The sequence below is a fragment of the Crocodylus siamensis genome, chromosome 15 (genome assembly GCF_052110815.1).
Source record: "Crocodylus siamensis isolate JL-2025a chromosome 15, ASM5211081v1, whole genome shotgun sequence".
In the NCBI taxonomy this organism is placed as follows: domain Eukaryota; kingdom Metazoa; phylum Chordata; order Crocodylia; family Crocodylidae; genus Crocodylus; species Crocodylus siamensis.
This window is the reverse complement of record NC_143409.1, coordinates 6,777,101-6,792,734: the sequence shown is the minus strand read 5'-3', so window position 1 is coordinate 6,792,734 and position 15,634 is coordinate 6,777,101. Positions and strand designations below refer to the sequence as shown.

General features: G+C 49.3%; 1 protein-coding gene across 3 annotated transcripts in view; it reads right to left on the bottom strand.

Annotated features, from left to right (window-relative positions):
- Positions 1 to 6,711: 6,711 nt before the first annotated feature.
- PCSK6 (proprotein convertase subtilisin/kexin type 6) overlaps positions 6,712 to 15,634 on the bottom strand; it is a 124,148-nt gene continuing 115,225 nt past the window's right edge. For 2 of the 3 annotated variants that reach the window (XM_090028510.1, XM_090028512.1), the window contains 4 exons: positions 14,604 to 14,707; positions 11,784 to 11,913; positions 9,477 to 9,589; positions 6,712 to 8,440 (listed from right to left, as the gene is read on the bottom strand). In XM_090028510.1, coding sequence (XP_089884636.1) covers positions 8,343 to 8,440; positions 9,477 to 9,589; positions 11,784 to 11,913; positions 14,604 to 14,707 — 445 coding nt within the window. In that variant the 3' untranslated portion in view covers positions 6,712 to 8,342. The remainder of the gene's footprint in view (positions 8,441 to 9,476; positions 9,590 to 11,783; positions 11,914 to 14,603; positions 14,708 to 15,634) is intronic. The other variant, XM_090028511.1, reaches the window with a different exon arrangement.

The window sequence follows — 15,634 nt, the reverse complement described above, 5'->3', positions numbered from 1 at the left end:
GATCAAGTGAAGGGTAAGAGGTTTCAGATGAGCAGCACTGAAGCCTGACACTGTCTGTTCCAGAGACACTGGTGTCTTTGTAAACTGACTTTCCAATGAGCTGAGCTCCACACGGTGGCACTCCAGAATTAGAGATGCAGCTAGCGCTGTTGAGCAGAAGCCTGGGTAGCTTTGTGCCTCATAAACTAACTCAATCAGAGAGGTATAGCATGCTCTTGGATAAGCAGAGGACTGATTTCATCAGATGCCAACCACAATTAGGCATCTTTGGCCCTCCCACCTGGGTGCCCAGCCAGACTGGAGCCTGGTGCTTGCTTTGTGCAGGTGTAAGCAAAGACTTGGGTTCAGGGAACTGCAGAGTCAGTTGTATCCCCAGACAAAGTGCTGGTGAAAGTGCAAACCCAGAATAACCATTCTCTGCTCTTTGCACCAGACACCATCATAAACACGGAGCTGTAACAAGTTTCTGCTGTCTCCAGCTGGGCGCAGGCAGCAGGTATAAGCACATCAACTGAGCCTTGCTGGGTCATGTTTCACATTTCTTTTATTTCCACAAGTACATATGACAATGGATCTGTGCACAAAGCAGTTCTGTACAGAAGGAAGATTGATTTGCTGTGCAAAAATGTGACTTTCTAATTAGCTAGCTCTGAAGGCTATTAGATGGTACCAGTGACCTCTCAGCCACACAATCTGTGTGGTGAAACCAAGGTTATTCTGGTGTGATCAGCAAGAGCTGTTGGAGAAACAGCAATCAATCACTGGCCTTTCAGCTTTGGGGGCAGAGGTTAAATCCCAGTCACAGGAATTTAGTTTACTCACTCAAACCCCTTATATGCCCGTGACTCGGCTCAGGGATGGGAGTGCTGGGCTGAGCTGGTAGCCGCAAGCTGGAACAGAGATGTGGGAAGCCATGTGGGATGGGGCTAGGCCGGCCATAGCGAAAGCAAACCCAGTGCCCACTAGAGCGATGATGAGCCAGGGTGAGTGTCATAGGGATATTTTACAGATGAAGATTAGGCCGCATGGTTACAGTGCAGGATGAGCTGGGCTGTGCTATGCCTGACTGCAATATGGAAGGGAAGCAGGGTGGGAGGCCCGCCTCTGCGAACAGGGTCAGCATCCTACTCTCCGTTGCACAGAAGTGAATCTTGGCCCTCTGGCTCCTCGTGACAGGTCTTTTAGAGCTCTCACACCCCTTTCTCTGCAGCTGAGTTCACCCTGCAGCTCCTGAACAACATCCAGTCCTGGGAACGCCTTCCCGTGGTGGTACGTGCTAAGGGGATGTTGGCAATTCCACCGGCAGCCCTTGTGCTCGGAGAGCTGGGACTGAGCCGGGATCATGCTGCAGGCTGCAGCTTGACATTGGAGCTTTGTTCCGGAGATGGAATTTGCTTTTTAAAAGTCACCTCTTTGTTCAAGGCCAACACACTCCTACTGGTCTCCCTCCCCTCCCCTCCCCTCCCACAGGGGGAACCCAAAAAGGTTTTACCTGAGAGGAAAGAGGACAGGAAAAAGGAAAAGTGTCTTGGCTCACTGCCTGCTTTGCAGATTTTGAAACCGCTTAACAGACTGGTAACCTGGCTCCAGCTTTTGTGCAGTGGAACTGAACATGGCAACTTCTCTGTAGAAAATTATGGGGGTGAGTTCAGGCACATACATGCGCAGTAGGGCTGTGCAAAATTGCACCGGCAGTTTTGTTTTGACTCGTTTTGAGCTCGAGACAGCGAAATCGAAACGAAACAGAGCTTCAAAACAGCCTCAAAATGAGGCAAGTTGAAATGTTTCCAAATTTTCTAAATCTTTCGGGTTTCAAAGCTCAAGCAGGGCTTACCTGCAGGGAAACAGAAACTAAAGTAAGGAGAGGGAGGGGGAAGAGAGGAAGGAGTGCTCTCATTATTGACTGTGCAGCTGGCCAGTGACTGCCATCCTTCCCTGAGGCCCCTGCCAATCCCAGGGCTCTGGGGGTGGGATGGAAAACTGCATAAAAGGCAGTGTTGGCCAAACTGCCCTGCTTTTTGCCTTGGTGTCAGTTGGGTGAGGGCACACCTTAACACAGTGTCACCCGCCCATGTCATGAGTTTTGCTTGTCAGCAGCCAGAGGTGCAAGGCCCCAGACTCCCCCTGCACCGATCTCCTTGACAGCTGGCAGGTTTCATGGCCTCAGCAGGGGCTAGCAGGCCTGCAGCCTTCACCCTGCTGTGCCTTAACACACACAGTGGCACCCATGTCACACGTTTTGCTTGTCAGCAGCTCGAGGTGCAGTTTCCCCCCAAACCCCTGCACCTGTCTCCTTGACTGGTGGCCTCAGCAGGGGCTAGCACGCCTGCAGTTTTGACCCTGCTGTGGCTTAACACATACATGTGACACGAGTTTTGCTTTCAAGTCTTTGAGGTGCAGTTTCCTTGAACCCCTGCACTTATCTCCTTGGAACTTGGCAGGCTTCATGCCTGAAGGGGCTACCATTCCTGCATGTTACATCCAAATCAGGCCAGAAATGACAAAATTCTAGGCTGTTTCGAGCTTCCCCATTACAGCTTATGGGCGAAACATCGAAACAGCATTGAAACAGCGAAACTGTTTCAACAAAATGAAATAGAACAGCAGTTTCGAATCAAAATGAAATCCAAAACAAAATGCTGTTCCGTGGAAATGTCAAAACGCAAGTCAAAGGAACGGTGCCGTTTTGTCCAGCCCAGCCCGGCTCCGGGGCTCCTGTAGAGTCGTGGGGCTGCTCACACTTGCACTGGGTGGCAGTGATCTCCAAAGGATGCTGCCAACAGAGACCTTCACACTCTGCTGGTATCCCTCCATGCCTACTCCTCCTCACACACCTGCATACAGGGGACACTTTCATTTGTGATCATTCTCCACTGTCTTCCCATCCCTCAAGCAGCACTCCCAGACCCCCAGGGTGGACAGCCTGGCTCTTTTATTCATAGTTCCAGCAACATCAACACAAATCCATGGGAACTGACTGGGTTGAACAGGCCACTTCATAATGATACCACTGCAAGAAGTTTGATGCTTCATCCAGGAAGAGCACACACCAACTACAGATGCTTCCTCAGCCTGGTGAAGGGTATTTATACCTGAAAGTTTGCAAAGAAGAATTTTTCCAACTATCTGAGTTGGTCTAATAAAAGATATCAGATTTACCCAAAGAACCTTGACTGCAAGAAGAGGCCTTTCCCATTCAGCGCATGTGCGAGTGAGCTCACTGTTTGAGAGACGAGCACTGCTGCGCTCCATCATCACAGGCAAGTCTGGCTGATTTCAAAGGGAGTGAAGTCTACGGCACTGCAAGCAGAATTGGGCAGCAAATGCGCCCACTGGGACAGAGGCAAGATGGAAAGTCAAAGACTCAGTGGGAATGACTGTGTCAATGGCACTCAACATGGGGAAGGAGGTACTGAGTATGAGCAATCCTGTGACAATCCAGACATATGTGCAGATGGTAAGGAGTACTCTCTACCCCTCCAGGACACCATTAACATCTGTCTGTCTTGGCCAGGGCATTTCGATTTGTTGACAGGGTTTGGCTGTTGTGAATGATTTGTGATGCCCTAACCACAATGTGGATGACATGTTGATTAGGAGACATTTTTGAGGGTTGGCAGCACACCAGGGAAGCAGAGATTAGATGCCAAAGCCACAGCAGGCCCCAACATGCCAACACCCTGCCAAATGTCAGCGGTGCTCTGTTCGCACGGCCCAGGAAAAACAACGCAACTGCCCTGTGGACTTTGAGTAGAACAGGTAAAATGACCTTGACTTCTGGATGCACCTCTCTGTCCTGAACTAACTGCCTCCGTGAGACCTTCTTTGCCAACTGTAATATTTGTGCAGTCCAAAAAAGTTTTCTAACACTCCAAGCATGGAGTATAAAGCTGTGCCGCATGGTGCATTAATGCTGACACACTTCCCCTGAGAGGTTTTGGCAACATCAAGTCCTGAGGGAATCTGGATGGTTTGTCAATGGGCTTTCTCTGAATTACAATCCAGCCAGTTGGTTACACCTTCTTACAGTGGTCCCAGCATCAGGGGCTGGGGATGACTGTTGGATACAGGTTGTAGCTGGATGCTACCTGGGCTGTTTTATTAAAAGAATTAAGTCTTTATGATTGGGGCAATACATAAAATACCAGCACGCAGTAATTTAGTAAGGACAGGTATGTGCTCCACGTTTCATTCAGGTAGGAGTGACAGCGGGGGATACTTACACATGGAAAGGTTTAATTCCAGGATCATAACTGGCTTCAGGGACTCATGAAGCAGCATAGCAAATGCCGGCTTGAAGTCAGATTTGGTCGGAAAAACTAAGTGGACCCTGATAAGGTAATACTTTCCAAACTCCTGGGAGACAGGGGCTGCACCTGAAGGGTCTGGGTAGAACATGTATTTCACAGAATATAGTTCTGTTCTGTTATTACCAACAGGATGGGGGTTATACTATGTGCCACCAAGTTTAAGGTCCACTATAACAGACAGTGTTTAAGAAGTACTCCTTTGCCCTGTAAAGTCAAAGCACTTGCTTGTAGCAACCACCCCATATCTCATAGCCACAGTATGCCAACTGGCTGTGCACATAACCTTATATCTCAAAGGCACAAGATGGGTTACGCAGCTTTAAGAAGATTTTCCAGAAAACAGCGATTATAGATTTGTCATTGGTGCCAAGAGACCGTAGAGAAATGCGCTTTAATAAATTGCCTAAATATGCATTTATCTTGACGACAGAGCCACTTTGATCCTCTGAGCACACCCGCGTCTGAGAGACTCTAATAGCTCTGAGCAAGCAACTGCAATAGCTTGGATAAATAATTGGAATTTTATTACTTTCCAAAAATGATTTCTGGGGGAAGGGAAAAAGAACCATCATCAACCCCCCCAACCTGCGTCCTCATTTACACTGCACAGACCCCCCCCAGAAGCTGACTGTCAGAGAAGTCGAAGAAAGTACAATTTGAGCCCTCTGTTCAGACATTTGAAATTGGGTCATATTTGCAAAGGCAGAGATCTGTTCAAGTGGGAGGCAGGACTGGAGTCTTTAATACGCCCGGGGTTCTGGTGCCGGGTTATCTTAACCAAGCTGCGTTTTTCAGTTGTGTTATGGAGGCCTCAGGCTAAGCATCCTTTGAGCAACACAAGGGATCTGACTACAGAAACAGCCCACACGAAGATTCAACCAACATAAGCCACAACACCTAAAGCTCAAGCTCATCAGGTGCCCTTGATCCACAGGTTACTTTCTCCCAATGCCTCCTATATGTGACACAACAACAACGTAGAAAACTACACAATAACCGAGTGCGCAACTACAAAATATGTGAGAAATACACAGCAAATTATGTCACCAGTGTGGATAACTATCTGTGAACACACCACAGCACACTGCTGAGAAGGCCACTTCCCTTTCTGCAAGTGCTAATTTGTTAGTTCCTTCAAAAGTATAAAATACAGCTCAAGAAATTCACGCTGTGTTCTGGGCACCAAGCCCATAATTAAAAATGACAAAGCAAACATTTTTGGACATAAATTCTTCTCCCTGTCTGTCCTTCCTAACAGCTTTAGAGAAGAAAGAAGAAAGGCAGACAGGCCCACAAAAGGTTAACAAAACCGGATGCTATCCAGGGATCCCTCCAGCCTGCCAGTAGCTCGCTCTGTCTTGTTTATACATCCCGGTCGTATCGAAGTCAGGCAGAACGGTGACTGCTGTATGAACAATTTAGCGTGGAGGAAAATGAGGTGGGGCTTTCCCATGAGTCTTCTGCTGTGCGGTAACTAGCCCTATAGCCACAGTACGCCTGGACTATCCCAGCTAAAGACCACCACCCAACTCCTTCTCGGGGGGTGGATCGTAGCAGAAGGGCATCTGATTGCAATGATAGTATAATACTTTTACTTCCCTTTTGTTCACAGTTGCAGGCACCATGCACTGTGATCCCAGCATCTCACAAAATAAGGTGCCTGGATGGGCGAAAGAGGCCGAGGTGCAGCAGGGAACACTGCTGGCAACCCGTTTTCTCTCTGAAACAATGACGCAGCATGATACTAAGGAGCGACGTATACTGCTGGAGATGCCATCTTTCAGATGTGAACCCAGTTGGATGTACTGCCAGGTTCGGTGAGCTCACAGGAGATACAGAGTACTGGTCTACCCAGCCCAGTAATCAGAGAGCAGATGTTAAGGGGAAGAGTATCTATACAGGATTTATTCAGATCTGTTCCCTGCCCTTCTTCCCCTACAGCTTCCAGAAAGTCCTGAGCACTTGTGTTCAATAAAGGTCACAAGGCACTTTTCATAGGAGCAGTGGCATTCATCTCTAGATCCTAGTCCAATTGCAGCCTCGGTAGCTTCGCTCTGCCTACCTAAATTCTCCCCAGCATGACCGGCCAGCTGCCATGCCGTGTCAGGTTCATACGATAGGTTGCAAAGCAATTTGTGAGCCTCCAGATGAAAGGAAGTATATGCAAATAGGGTATTTGAGAGTGGGTTTGTGCATCCCTGCAGAAGTGCATTTCTCTGTAGATGACCCTCTCTTACAGAACCAACTTTCGACCTCAGGCAGTCCAGCTTCTTTGTGCAGCAACTTACAAGAATATCACAGAAATATCACACCCTTGATGTAACTCTTGTCTGGATGGCAAAATAAATAAATAAATAAAAACCTCCATTGACTTTGGTGCCATGAAAGAGGACAGACTCACTTGTCTGGGGCTGTAAATATTTTATTAATGGAATGGCCACTTCTTAGAAGAACTTTATCTGGTGATGGATCCATTCTGTTTTAGCAACAAGGATAGTTTAGTTCTCACCGGTTCACTGGGTTGAGGTAAGGTCTAGTGGACAAGCCAAGGCAGGATGCAAATAATTGAAATAGAAAAAAAAAGGATTATTCTCACTTCATAAAGAACAGACTATGTCTTTACTGTGAATTTTGCTGGCACAAAATTTAACTTGTTTGGACTATTAACAATGAAAGAACATGCAACATAAGATGTATCGTTTACATATACCTGGTGAAAAGCACTTATCTGGAAGGTCTGACATAGGAGTCACAGAAAAGAGGGAGGATGAGAGACACATAAAAGATTCCCTGCTCCCCATAAAAAATAGTGTATGAAGAAAACCAATGACTGTATAAGTTATTACAAAAAAACCCTCTTTAAAACAATGTAGCCCAATATATTTTAAACATAATTACATATACATAGTGTGACGTACTAGTCAGAGACGGAGCAAACAGATTCTGATCCAGTTTACAGACCCATTCTGTATAATCAGAGCATTTCTTGGCTGGACCATTGCAATGTCTTTCTGGGAAATGGATGCCTAAAAAAGTCATTCTGCTGTCAGTCCAGGGAGGACTTGACCGGAGAGATATGCGAGCCCAGCAAAACGCTGGCATATGTAAGAGGCTGTGATATGAAATGCAGGCGGATACAAATAGGAAGAAACATCTCATTTAGCAAGATGGGAAAGATCTAGCTTGTTTCACTGATTAGAACTGACTTTGGCAATGACTTGCCTGTGATTTTGGAAGAAAACATGTATCCAGTGACCCACGCTAGTTCAGGTGGGTGCCTGCTTACAGTCCCTCTGGGCAGGTGCCTGGGTTTGCTGCAGGGAATACTGCATGTCCAAGGACACTCTGGGCTAACTTCAGACCAGGGGTGAGCAGGTCAGATGCACTCATCCACTCATTCCAGCTCTGAGTTTGGTCCTCCACTCTCCACTTACAGCTAAATCTATGTCTGGACAAAAACAAACAGCAACTGGAACCAAAGAGTAGCTCAAATAAGTTTGCTTTAGAGCTTTGATCTAGCAGATTACCCAATTCATCACTTTATATCTGTACAGAGCATAAAAATATTGCAATGAGGACTTATATCAAGTGTGAGCTAGCATAAAAGTACTGAACCAAAAATGGCTTCTCCTTCTCTGAGCTACAGAAACCTGTGTCCTTCGAGCTGTGAGCTCCTGCCATACACTCCGAAAGGCAGAATCAGACGCACTTTTGCTAAGAAGCAGGCCTTGGCATCTGGATCCCACATCAGTCCCCATTCACAAGAAGTATTTGAGAGTATTAATATCACCATTTGTTTAGTATCTTTTAAGACTTAATGATTAAGAACATGATCTTACCCAGACCAGATGCTACTACACATATTGCTATAGAAACCAATGGACAGTGATATTAAAGCTGTCAAACTCAGGCGCAGATGCTGGACGGTACCCTGTAAACTCTGCCCAAGCTGTAAAAATAAACTTTAGTCCTCAAGGTTTGGCAAAATTGGACTTGCAGGACGGAGGAGCTCCTGGAGGCAGATGCTGAGCTCTATCCAGCCATGAGACACGTCTGACAGCAAAACAGTACAAACAGCTTCTTCTCACAGAGCTTGCTGGATTTCCCCACCTCGCAGAAATTCTTGTCAGCTGCAGGGCCATCATCCGAAAGAAGAGAAAATGAGGAAACAGGTTAAGTTTCAAAACAAATGAACTCTCTCCTGCAGCTAGCAGTGCAATTCATCCCCTTGCTGGAGGCGACAGAATGGAAAATACGTCACTTTTTAAGAGAACCTTGACTGGTTTTTAATGAAGGAACAAAGAAAGCTTGTGATGATTGGATAATTAACCCAAATAGAAGATATAATGAAATGCAACCTCTTGTGTGTACCTGAGCTACAAGCAAACACTTATCAGCCTTGCCTGGTGACCTTTGTTTTTATTGCAGTCATCAGGCAGATGCCACGATGGGAGAAGTTACAGTGCTATTCACCGAAAAATGTTCAGGTCAATAATTCTGCAACTTGACTTCATTCTAGTAGGTCATTCCACAAATATGAAATCATGGCATCCAAAGCAATTATATTAACCCTATTTCTCTTGTGAGGAGAGAAACAAGGGTTGGGAGCTTTTTGTTGAAGACAGTAAGAGGATTCAAAATGCAGTCAATTTGGAAAGATCCACCTGAAGACCCTTGCCACAGTCCCTACACATTTTTCTCATCTGCTCTCTGGTTTGATTCCAAATCCTGTTTCTTCTGAATTCCAGAAAAGCTTATCGTCATCAACAGCATCATCTAGAACCTTTTTAGCCCTGACATATCCGAGGTACTTCGCAGACCCGTAGACGGGGAAAGGCCCTGCTTGACAGAGTACACACTCAATTCTCAGATGTACCAAGGAATAGGGAGAGATGGCAAGGCAAGAAGATGCCAAGACAGGACATATTATAGCGGCCACAGCTCCACTCTCTGCATAACCAGAGTGCAGCCTGCTCCAGCCATGCCCTGAGAAGCAGGAGATAGTGGAGTGGGATACACAGTGCTGACCCTCCTAAGGGACCCCGAATGCCAGGACAGGGGAACCTCCACATTCCCCTTGAAGGCAGCTTTAAACCTCGTTTGTGCTACTGGGGCTTGAGTTGGAGCCCAGGAACTAGCATCTTGGGTTAGCAGGCAAGTACGTACCATTGATGCAGGTTTCATTGGTCACGCATGAACCCCGGAGCAGGCTGAAACCTTCCTTACACTTGACACAGTTCCCCACTGAACCTTCACAGACTGAGCAGCTGCTGTCACACCTGACAGAGACACACACACACGATCCCAGTCAGCACTGGGACCACAGCTCGCCCATTCCAACATGTCAGGCTGCCGGACAGCTCTGATAACGTGTTTAGGGACACTTCAGCATCCAGGCAGAATTCAGCCATGGAAGACAACAGACCTGTATCTCGTTGCACGCACACTGAACGTGCTCCTCTCTTGTTGGGAGACTTGAACAGATGAGAAAGAGAATAAGACACTGGGCTGGAGACTGGCGTCTTCCACCTGCTTCACATTCATTTATGGGCAGAGGTGCCTTTGTTTCCCTGCTTTTGCCTAAGGCATGTTACTGAGGGTTTCTGACTTGCAAGTGTGCGTCTGGCTTTGAAGCAGTGGTTCTACGAGTCCCCCTCTCCTACCAAAAATGGCTTTGGTGGGTCCCTGCTCAGTTTTTAATGGACAGATATCCCCCACCTCACAGTGTGTCACCTTGGCCAGCACAAAGGGACATGGGTACTGCAGCAGCCTTCTGACTTACAAGGGGTTCCTCCAATGTGAGGGCAATGAGACTGTACTAGTTATCCCACAGACCCACCCCAGATGTTGATTCACTCCAGATGTTGACTCCCCAGCAATACATTCACTTTAAGCACTCTGTATTTCAAAGGGAGAGCAACAAGAAAGGGACAGGAATTGTCTGGAGGGAGGACCCTAAACTGTTTGGACCCAGGCTTGTTTACTATGGAAAATATCTCATAGAAGACCTCCTTGGTGAAGGAGGAGTTTTGGCTTCTGAACTGCATGGGTCTGAATTCAGTGGTGAGGGTTATAGCAGCAACTTACATTTACAAACTATCCTTAGAACACTCCTCCTCTCTTCTCTTTAGCTCAGCTTCTCCATCTTTAAGCTCAAGATAATAATACTGACCGGGCATGTTCACACAAGACATTTACTGTGCAGTTGACTAATTAATGCCTCAGCATCTACACGTGTTCCCCTAATAGGACACAGGAAACTAATAAATTCCCCAGCAGGGTAGGACTTGTAACCACTGAGCTGGCTGGTTGGGGCACAGGGGCTGCCTGCTGGCTAGCCCCAGACTGGAGCACCCTCATGCCCCAGCCAGCTCCTCTGCAGCACAATGAGCCCAGTCAGAGCAGCTCCAGGCCGCCAGGCTGACCCCCCAGCCCTCCTACCAGCCGGGGCTGCTGCAATCTCGCTCAGTGCACTACAGTGTGGGTTCACGTGTAAATTGTGCTCCTGGGATCTTCCTACGAGCAATAAACTGTGGAGCAATAAACTCTGCAGTTTATTGCTGGTCACTAATGGCATGTGTAGATGCGCCTGCCTTCGCCTAAAGATGTTCTAATGTTCACTGGCTGGACTAGTGTCATAATAATACTGACTCTGGATAGCCAGCGTAGCCCAGGTGAAAAGTGCTACATAGGAACCAGGTGGTTTATTATCCAAGGTGGTGGCACACAGAGCCATCTAACTGCACTTGGCAGCAAACCCTGCACTCTGTCTTCCCTTCACCTAAACCCAGCATCATCCTGTATCAGGCTTGATTCACCAGGCAGGAATACAAGGTCTGAGCTCTAGGTCTAGCTGTGAAACCAACTCACTACATGACCCCAGCCAAACCTTTCACTAGCAATTTTCCTGCTCTTGCCGGGGCAGGACCCTGAGAGTGCCACCTCCTCCCCTGGGTTTGGCTAGTGCAGGCTACAGAGTATTCCTGGTGTTTCTGGCTTTCTGCCGTGTTAGTGCGTGCATCAGGATTGGAAGCAGCAAGTCTAGGTTTTCCTCAGGGAAATGATTATGTGCAAGTTCACAGGCTTGGCCTCAATGCCCCAGGAAGCCTCTTTCAGTCCTGTGTCCGTACCACAGGACCAGTGTTGCCCATCAGCCCGGGTCTGGCGAGGGGCTAAAACCCATGACTGTCTGGTCTCCAGGCAACATGCACCTGGACTCTTTCCACTAGCTTCACTTGAGGTGAAGGCCATGTGATTCAAGAGGATTCAGGGCATGTTGGACTTCTCCTAGCTGGTCCACTAAACAGCTTCACCTGCAAACTCTTTCCTAGATTTTGATGCGTGTTCCCTGTGAAATGGCTCATCACAGCTCCGCACCCATCATGGCTTTATTCAGCTAGCTCTTAAGACTGGATCACAGCGAACTGCATCGTGCCAGTTTTAAAGGGGAAGGTCTAGAGGAGGGCACCGTACCTTTTGCAGAGTTTCTGAGGGACGCCATTCATCTCTTCAGGGTAAAATCCCTCCCGGCAGGCGGGGACACATTGCCACTCGTGCAAGGGTAAGTCTTTGGCACATGGCACGCATTCCTCTTTGCCTGGCTCTGGGAGTATAAGGGAGAAATGAAGCACTACAGTCAGCTCCCGAGACAATTGCCACATTGTGCGAGCAGGCCAGGATCAGAGAGGAATGAGGACCGCTCTGGAGGGATTATGCAGCACTCTGCTGTGCACCCAAAAATTGCGGGGGAATCAACAACCTGCCTCGGAGAAACAGCGGTGCCAGCTCCTCTGTGGTTCCTTGGCTCCTGCATGCTTGCCCTCAGCCCTGCCAGAGCCCAGGTCACCCCTCAGCCTTGCAGGGAAGCATGGCTGGGCACTGAAATGCAGCCTGACATTTATAGGAGCATCCCGGCTGAATGAGATCTGGGTGCAGGCAGCCTCTCATCTGCACTATCTCTGACCACATTTGCCCCGGTAGCCAGATTGCCCGAGCACAGAGACAGAGGACAGCACGTCCTCTCTGCAGCAAACCTTCTCCCTCCCAGCCCTGTACCTGCTGCTGTAGCCTGTGCCCACCGTGCCACTCCCCATCTCTGCCCAGTCCCTTCTCCTCTCTGGGTCTCTGCTTCTCACTCCACTCCTCACCCACTCCCGGGATAGCTCTGCAGAGACCATTTGTCCTGTCTGCAACAGCCCCGGAGCTGGCTACATCTACATAAGGACAAAGAAAGAAATTCCCTCCTGACCCCTGCAAAGACGACCAGCTTGTGCCCTAAAGCACGACACTTCCCTCAGCCTCCCACCCTTCCCACTTCTCAGGGTCCTAGCAGCTGTGTTTGTATAAGGCTGCATTTCAGGTGTGCAGCAGGGGGAGAGCGTGAGGTGAAGGGAAGGCCAGCTGAGATTACCTCTAAAACGAAGGAGAAGAGACCTACTTTGCTTCTCCCCAGCACCGATATGCAAGAACTAGAGCAACAGACTGCCGACTGATTAAAACAACATTAACTAAAGACCTTCCATACCCAGAGCAAAAGCCGGCCGAGAAATGCTTATGTGAGCCAGGGAAATGTGAAAAAGCAAGAAAAATGAATGCGGCATACTGCATTTACGCTGACTGGAATAAGAATTAGAAAGGGGGTAATTTTCTTAAAGGATTAAAAGTCAGTTCCCTTACACGCTTTCTAACAAGATCAATGAATATTTTGGACTTAGTCCTAGGAAATTAACCGTGTATGATAAATGAGATTCAAGCCAGAGAACACAAATTGTCTGGAGATCATATTATCATCAGATCAGGAGATGCTTTCGAGACTACATGCCAAAGTTAACAATGCAAAATAATTGGACCTTTGCAAAACAAAAAGGCAAATAACAAAAAGGGATGCAGAGCAACCTCGGAAAGCTGATGGGAAGGAAAGCTGTCCAGGAAAGGCATTAGGAAAATGCTGGCAACATTAAAAGAATGAAACAGGGGAAATGGGTATTTTTAATCTGAAACAAGGGTAGAATAAAAGAACCATGAGAAAGTAAGTAGGATCAAATGGGGAGATTCCTGGCAGTTGTAAGAGCTGTGCAGCCTTGACAATGTTCTTGGGATTGTCTTGCAATCGCAGCAGGGCTGGCAACGCCTGAGCAGTGGCAGCTCCAAAGCACACTGGAGACACCAGCGGTAGCCACCGGCAGCTGCCTTCAGGCTCGTGGGGCCAGGGCAATGCACTTATGAAAGAGCCAGCTTCGCAACAGGCTGAACTGCCACAGGTCAGCAGCTCCAGCCAAGGGGCTAGCCCTGCTGACAAAGGGATGCCAGCCACGGCAAGACTCGAGCCCTGCTACCTCTGCTTGTTAGGTTGCCTACTCCGTCACAGTAAGGGGTGGTCAGCCCAGCACCAAGCAAGATTGAATCCTGGGCCCGCACCTGTTCCCTCCAGTGGCCCCTGCACACCAGCTCTGCTCCATAGAGACAACCAAAGTGACGACGCAAGTAAGACGGGAGCACAGGACTGGCAAAACAGCACTGTTCAGCCCCTCTCGCAGCCCCTGGGTTAAGGGGAGAGGCTGGGGAGCTAGGAGATGGTGGCAGCCTCTGAGCTGCTGTCGTGGCCCACAGCGGGAGGAGAGGGGCGGTCAGCAGTCCTTGGAGCTGCTTGTAATGGGAACTCCAGCTAGAAATGGGGGTGCAAACTTAGCTTAGGACCAACAGAGAATTTGGGCCTTGGTTTGCAGCTGTCTGGGCTCTGTGGAGGCATCTGTCAGTCCAAGGCAGAGGCAGAGGCAGGGGGATTGTGCTACCACTGAAGCATCTGCAACTCCCACCCCCTTTCTCCTTGCACTGATCTGTGTTGCAAAGGCTCCTGGGCTGCCTGAGTCCTAACTGACCATGTCCCTCCTGCCGTCCCAGAACTAGCCCTTTCTAGACCCCCCCGGCCTGCCCCAGAGCGATTGGCTGGGGCTGGCCAGCCAGAGGCCTCCACCTCTTGCCACCTCTTGCCACGCAGATGACCCACAACAGGCAATAAAAAAAGAAGTGACACTTGTATCGCTCACCTGGAGTTAATTCCCATCTAACCCTTGCAAAGATCAGGGTCACAGTCACTGTAGAGCTGGGTTTTGCATGGAGTGAGATGCCACCTTCATGGGTTGATTGGCACAAAGCACTTACTTTGTGCACAACAGGTGCCACAATACCTGGAGCCCGGGAAGCGTCAATGTGCCTGCAGTGTCAATGGCTCACACGTGGAGAGGGCTGGCACCGTGGTTGCTTGGAGGAGCAGCTGGCGGGCAGTGAACATACCTGCACACGTCTGGCAGCTGGCCTGGCACCCCTCGCACTTCCTGGCCTCTCTGCTGAGGTACATGCCGGGTTGGCATTCTGGGACGCAGCTGTCTCCTGACAGGCTGTCGGCAAAGGAGAGAAAATATGCACCAAAACCCACTCTACAGTGATTCCTGCTGACAGGTGTTGAAAACAACCCGGCAGGAGGGGAGCGGGGGAGGCTGGGACCATTGCTCCTTGTGTTAGAACCACCCAATGCTTCCTGGCATCAGCCCAGCAGATCCCAGCTCCCAGACCTAGAATAGATCCAGCTCCTAGATCTATTCTGTGGAGGGGGATCCTTGCATGGTAGAGCAGTCCCCCTCTGCAGCTTGCACTGGGGACTTGCCCACAGCCTCCTTGTACCCCAGTGATGACGTAAAGATCCCTTGGGAGCCGTCAGGCTAATCCAACATAGGGCTCTGGGCTGAGGCTGGGGAACGAAAGCCCAGGAGAACCACCTCCTTGCCAGCCCCCCCTCCAGCCTGCTCCCCTTGGATGCACAGCGGGCAAGGGCTGGGTTGCCAAGTGGCAGCCCAGCCTCAGAGCCCAGCAGGCCTGCAAGGCCATCTCTGCTGCTTGCGGCCCCAGCCCCAGGCCTGCAAGCGGGGGTGCTCTACAATTGACCGCACTGCAATCACTCCCGTGGGAGACTCCTTCTCTCCAGGGAAATTCCTGGCTGGGGAGAGGAAGTCATTTCCATGTTCCCATCAGAGCCAGGCTGTGAACCTGGCTGGTACTTCCTATCATTGGTAATGTAAGCTGCATGCTTGTCTGGGGACAGCAGGCCCTTCTGGATGCTCTGGCAGACTGTTTGTCCCTTGCACTGAGCTAACCCCATGAACCACCGGCCGCTACAGCCAGCCCCACCACTGCTTGGTCCTGACTGGGTCCCTTTGCTGACCCGTTCCTCTCCCTGCTCCTCCCTGTGTGACCAACCCTTTGTCTGAGCAAAGAGCAGAACTGGGGAGGGAAAGGGGGATCTGGCCCCTTGCACAAGAGGAACTCAC